General features: G+C 47.2%; 2 protein-coding genes across 2 annotated transcripts; both read right to left on the bottom strand.

Annotated features, from left to right (window-relative positions):
• Positions 1 to 245: 245 nt before the first annotated feature.
• On the bottom strand, positions 246 to 1,218 carry LOC125531416 (probable glutathione S-transferase). Its single transcript, XM_048695830.1, has 2 exons — positions 836 to 1,218; positions 246 to 739 (listed from the first exon to the last, which is right to left on the bottom strand). Exons 1-2 carry the CDS (start codon positions 1,148 to 1,150, stop codon positions 362 to 364), a joined length of 693 nt encoding a protein of 230 aa, XP_048551787.1. The 5' UTR covers positions 1,151 to 1,218; the 3' UTR covers positions 246 to 361.
• Positions 1,219 to 2,137: 919 nt separating this feature from the next.
• Positions 2,138 to 3,335, bottom strand: LOC125531420 (glutathione S-transferase U8-like). The gene is made up of 2 exons (XM_048695834.1): positions 2,956 to 3,335; positions 2,138 to 2,642 (listed from the first exon to the last, which is right to left on the bottom strand). The coding sequence occupies exons 1-2, from the start codon at positions 3,271 to 3,273 to the stop codon at positions 2,271 to 2,273; spliced, it is 690 nt and encodes a 229-aa protein (XP_048551791.1). The 5' UTR covers positions 3,274 to 3,335; the 3' UTR covers positions 2,138 to 2,270.
• Between the last annotated feature and the right edge of the window lie 2,641 nt (positions 3,336 to 5,976).

Genomic DNA, 5,976 nt, shown 5'->3' with positions numbered 1-5,976 from the left:
TGCCCAATTGCACCATAACAAAGCGCAAAATAAATTGTGACTGTACAAAATAAAAGCATTGCCCAATTGCACCAGAACAAAGCGCATACATTCGAAAACAAAAAACAAAGCGCATGTACACTGCTAACCATAAAGTGAACGAAACTATTCGCCAAAAAATTCAATGATAACTTAAAATATTCAGGCGCCAGCGTTTTAGCAATTTCGTATACTGACAATAATTTGCCATAAATTGCGTGCCAACAAATACTAATATGAATTTTATTTCAGTACGCTCCATAGGCAACACACACATAATAGACAAATCATACAGTTCGTAATCTGACGCCTGCTGTGTTGATCGATGCCCCAAACTGACAAACTACGCCCGCCCCACCATCGCGTTGACGGCGAGCTTGATTCGGTCCTTCTTCCCGGCGAAGTGTGCGGCGAGCTGCTCCCTCGGCGGTAGGCACGCCGCGACGATCGCATCGGAGGTGTAGTCCTCCGCCCACCGGCGCAGTGCGGCGAACTCGCCGGCGCCCACAAGGCTCGCCCCGGCCACCTCCTCGATCACGCCCAGCAGGTGCGCCAGCCCGCAGGCCGCCAGGTCCAGGTACCCAACGGAGTCGCCGGCGAAGAACCGCTTCCCCTGCAGCCGCGCCTCCAACAGCGCCAGATTCTCCTTGGTGTCCCTCACGAAGCCTTCCCGCGCCTCCCCGTCGTCCAGCCACACCGCCATCCAGAACGGCCTCGAGCACTGCATGTACATAGGCAAGGTCGATCCGCCATGAATGGCCGGCCATGTCACGTACCGTACCTGAAGAAACTGAGTGACTTGAGAAGAAAATCATACCTTTTGCTCGATGAACTGGGCCCAGAAGCGAGCCATGGCCCTCTCGTAGGGATCGACTGGGAGGAGCGGCGGGCCGTCGAAGGCCTCATCCACATATTCGACGATGAGGAGGGACTCTAAGACGGCCGGCCGGTCACCGTGTAGGAGCACCGGCACCGTCTTGTGGATGGGGTTGTGCTTCAGCAGCAGCTCACTCTTGTTGTTGAGGTCTTCAAGGATGAGCTCGAACGGGACGCCCTTGAGGCGCAGGGCCACCTCGGCGCGGTGGACGAACGGGCTGCCGAAGGCGCCCATGAGCTTCACTGGTTCCACCATTGCCGATAAGCCTGCTAGGGGTCCTAGACTAGTTTGGAGGTCGATAGTTATAGGGGTAAATGGGACCTGATTGATCCAAATGGTGCTCCAATAAAGATCGGATAACATGCAATTCTTTTTGGTTGTTTTGCTTAGTCAACTATCTTATCAGTCAAAAGGAGAAAGATTAAAAAGATTAGTGTCATTGAAATCCGGTCGATGCTCGCTGTGTCATTGATGCAGCTGCAGATCAGACAACCGATTTGGTTTACCTAGACAATATATTAGATTGCAGTGGGCAGATCAAACAGGAGATAATATAATCTAGCAAAACGATGGTGACTTTGTTTGGGACTATGCTTCGGTGCCTTAAGGCACCTGCCTTTGTGTTTATGACATGTGGGCCCCACAGGTGGCTGGCCATATGTCAGTGACCCAAACGCAGGTGCCTTTAAGGCACCGAAGCTGCGTCAATGACATACGTATCAATTAATGTAGTGGTACTATTGTGTACGTTTCCAAGCGAGCAATGGCATCCGAACTTCCAAAGTCAAAGTTTCTTGATCGACATAGAAAGTAGATCGTGGATTTTTTTTTTTTGATTTTTTTGTTAGCTATGGATTTTTTATTTGCTGACATAGAAGTATGAACAATTTTGTGAGAGCGGCTATGATTCATCAATCTATAAATGGTTATTTCTCGGTTAACAGCTGACAGCAGTCAGGTATAAATGGTTATTTATAGGTTATGATACCGATGCCACACAGTACTTTCTTCATTTTCGTATACAAGGCCACCTTGTTTTTCTGTCAAATTGAAACTTGATATTTTAGTCAAAAATATATGAGTTATATGACATCAAGAATATATCATCGAAAAGTTCTTTCAAATGTGCATCCAATGATTGACATTTTGTGGCATATAATTCGCATTTTGATGGTCAAATTTAGACATGAAAATGTGTAGTAGCCTTGTATATTGAGATGGAGGGAAGTATTATGCTGAAGAAAGCTCTCACTTTATTAATCCCGGTTTAGCAGAAACCATAGAAGTGTGCTACAGTGCAAGGGGAAAAAAGGATAAGATCACGGGAAATTAAGAGGTACAAAACACAAAAGACGAATTAAAGTGGACAACTTCACTACTGTGGTGTCGCCATTGCCATTGATCGAAACATCTCCTTGCACCCAGAGAACATGGCGACAAGCTCACCCCTCTCCGGCAAGCATGTCTTCACATCCTCATCACTAACATACCGTCTAGCCCAATGGCAAAGGGCCGGGAACTCCTCGTCGGTGACCACGGTCACTCCGGAGATCTTCTCCATGACTCCAAGCCAGTGTGCCAGTACACTAGCTGCTATGTCCACGAGCCCGATGGAGTCACCACTGAAGAAACTCTTCTCCCCGAGGTGCTCCTCTAGCAACGCAAGGCTCCCCTTTGCCTCCACCACGGACCGTCTCTGTGCCTCGCTAGGTTCCATCCACAGCGCCACCCACAACGGCTTCATGCACTGCATATTTAATCAACATATTGTTTCAGATCGCCCATGGGTTGCGCAACATTGCAAGCAAGTATAATAGAGTGTGCAGAAATGGTTTCATGTTTTTTTTGCGGCATAAATATCTAAGACGCTATGGTTCATTTCAGATATTTCTGATGCTTCAAAAGAATAATAACTAAAAAACTGTTCTGCATAGTGCAGTACACATGTGCTCTAGGCTTGCAAAGTTCAAATGTATTTCTTTTCTTGAGGAAAAAAAATCTGCGCACGGATCTCAAGTTCTCAACACAACTATGGTGCTCGTTTACAGCTTTGCGTATACCTTTTCGTCGATGAAGTGAGCCCAGAACCGGGCGGTGGCGCGGGCGTAGGGGTCGGTGGGGAGGAGGGGCCGCCCGGCGAAGGCCTCATCCACGTACTCGATAATTACGAGCGACTCGCTGATGGCTGGTCTATCGCCGTGGAGGAGCACGGGGACCTTCTTGTGGATGGGGCTGTGAGTGAGCAGCAGTTGGCTCTTGTTGTGAAGGTCTTCGACGACGAGCTCGTACGGCACTCGCTTCAGACGCAGGGCCACCTCCACGCGGTGGCTGAACGTACTGCCGAAGGAGCTGATGAGCTTCACGGGCGGCTCACCCATTCTTCTTGCTTGAAAGCGAGCTCTTCAATGGTGTGGTGCTGTGGCGTGTGTGCTTGTGTGTTGTCTGGAAATTTAAGTAGGATACTGATGCTTCTCCTGGAAGATTGAGCTCTGCACAATTCGACATTGTTTTTTACCTTCTATAGAGTCTGTCTTGTCTGTATGGGACCAAGAGTACTCAGCTATTACTTATTAGTGCTGCATCTTGAAGTTTGGAGTTCAAACAAACTTATCTTGCCCTCGGCCCGACATACTTGTGATTTTGTACGTGGCTGAAAGAATCCCTAGATTGAAGTTCCCATTCATCGACGAAGCTCGGAAGAGGTGAAATTGTTTTTGTTACATTGATCGGTCAGGATAGGAACCAAATGTTGGATCTGAAAATCTGGTTCAAACGAGGGTTATAGCTACACTGATGCGGACATAGCTATCATAAAAACGTCTGTGAATATTTCACGGCGAATAAAAGACTAGGTACTTTTGTTCTTGGTGCATGTGATTTAACTAATAAGAAGTTGATACTGCCTTCATGTTATGATCTGCTTGTACTCAGGAACAAAGGTGCTGAAGAGAGGACAAGAGAAGATTACAAGGATTTAGATGCATGCACACAATCAACAGAGGCATACATATTGCATGCTACGTGCTCAATGTTCCAAATACAAGACAAGAGAAAGAGGACCGGGCTTAATGGACTAGAGCCACGTACACACCAGCCCATCTCAGCCCATCTCATTAATTAATAATGAAGGGATTCGGTCACCTTGTGGGCTGGCTGGTGATTCCTTCGACCGTACGTACCTGTCCATATTGGACACGACTGCGCGCAGTACCGACCGTCAACGGCGGCGCCATTTACAATAAATTCTTAGCCTTTGTTAGGGTTTAGACTGGGGGTTTTGTTTAGAGAAATTTAGCTATATTGCTACTTTTATTTGTCTTCGCTCGTAGCGGCCAGTGCGACCGTCAAGACATCCTATCGGAACCCCGTCTTCTGAGATTAATCCCATCTAGCATATTCGCAATTTTGAGATTGCTTGGCTATTATTTTCTTGCATGTTCTTCGATTTGCTTGCAGGAAAAATCCTTCATGGATAGGTCGATCGCGCCGTTGGCTCGATCGATAACGCCGTGGAGTTGGTTCAGCGATTGCCATGGATATCAGTCGTGTACGATTCTTCCTGTACGGTTGGTAGCCGGATCGTGAGGGTCAAGTCCCACCCAAAATTGTAGTTATCTCCCTCTCATCGAAAGATCGGGCCCCAGTTCACATCATACACCCTAACGACACTCCCACATGTTCAACAGTTATATAGCTGCAAAACCATTTCGATATAGTCTGTATGAATACAAAAAATAATTAATCAAATTGTAGCAAATTATTAAAGAACTTTGGGCGGTAAAGAGTATCAGTGATTCAGCCGTAACCAAAGCTACCTCTGTTCCACCAATATTTACCTCTAGTGGTAAGTAAAACCCTGTTTAAAACTAGGTCTGTGGCGATTAAATCCGATCCAGTCTCTAATAAAAATTAAATCAGTTGAACATGCCACGTTGGAATTCACTCTCTGCAGCATATATATGTGGTACAGTGGTAGAGAACAACAAAGGACGATGCACGGAAATTCAATTCACTTAAATTTAGTTTAAATAAATAAACTTAGTCTGGGATTAGCAGAATGTTGCCGGAAATTTCGAGATTGCAGAATTTCCAACAGGAATCTGAAATAGTTGAAACTAAGGATGTCAAGGGCCTCAGTGCCAAAGACAGCAGGGCCTCGACTACGTAGTTCGTAGTCTTGGTGGATAGGAGCGCTAGGGTTTTTGCCTGGCTGCTCAATAGCGCGGAAGGAGAGGATAGGAGTAGAGAAAGAGGTAGGAGATAATAACTTTATTGCTTGCCCTCAAAGGATGCTGATTATACGATATATAAAGGCCCCATGAGCTGCTAACAAACTAGAAACCTATGCCTAACAAACTACTCCTTTATTCTAGGAACTAATGTATAAGGACCACACTAGTAGAAAACAGGGCTTTGGTCCAGGTCGGGTCAGCCCATTAGTCCCGGTTCAGTCTAGAACCGGGACCAATGTGGGCATTGGTCCCGGTTCGTGAGCCCAGGGGACCGGCCGGGCCACATGGGCCATTGGTCCCGGTTCATCTGGACCTTTTGGTCCCGGTTGGTGGGATGAACCGGGACCAATGGGCCTCGCTCCTGGCCCACAACCATTGGTCCCGGTTGGTGGCTTGAACCGGGACCAAAGGCTCCCCTTTAGTCCCGGCTCATGTCACCAACCGGGACCAATGAGGTGCCTATATATACCCCCTCGCGCAAGAGCAGAGCACAGTGCTCTGTTTTTTCTGGCCGAGGGGGAGAGGGCTTTGTGGTGCTCTAGCTCACCTCCTACGCACATGAGGTGTTCGATGGAATGCCCGAGCCACACTACTTAAGCTTTCTCCTCTCGAAGCTCGACCTCCAAGCTCCATTTTCCTCGAGATTTGTCTAGATTTAGCGGTCCGTCACGCCCCGTCCCCGTCTTCACCGCCGTCGATCACCCGCGCCGATCTCATCACCGACACTACCGTGGTGAGCCTCTTGTTCTTATCTTCTTTCTGAAAGGAAAAATATTCTTACTTGTATGTTTAGATAGATACTTGTATCATTTTCTTACATTTATTATTGCATCTTATATAGTGCGATGA

Source organism: Triticum urartu, unplaced genomic scaffold (genome assembly GCF_003073215.2).
Source record: "Triticum urartu cultivar G1812 unplaced genomic scaffold, Tu2.1 TuUngrouped_contig_706, whole genome shotgun sequence".
In the NCBI taxonomy this organism is placed as follows: domain Eukaryota; kingdom Viridiplantae; phylum Streptophyta; class Magnoliopsida; order Poales; family Poaceae; genus Triticum; species Triticum urartu.
This window is presented reverse-complemented; position numbering and strand designations above follow the sequence as displayed.

What these genes read in the sequence shown, in the direction of transcription:
- LOC125531420 (XM_048695834.1), bottom strand. Translation starts at nt 3,273, where the DNA reads ATGGGTGAGCCGCCCGTGAAGCTCATCAGCTCCTTCGGCAGTACGTTC. An exon ending in CTCACTTCATCGACGAAAAG is followed by an intron (nt 2,643 to 2,955) that starts GTATACGCAAAG and finishes TTAAATATGCAG; the next exon opens with TGCATGAAGCCGTTGTGGGT.
- LOC125531416 (XM_048695830.1), bottom strand. Translation starts at nt 1,150, where the DNA reads ATGGTGGAACCAGTGAAGCTCATGGGCGCCTTCGGCAGCCCGTTCGTC. An exon ending in CCCAGTTCATCGAGCAAAAG is followed by an intron (nt 740 to 835) that starts GTATGATTTTCT and finishes ATGTACATGCAG; the next exon opens with TGCTCGAGGCCGTTCTGGAT.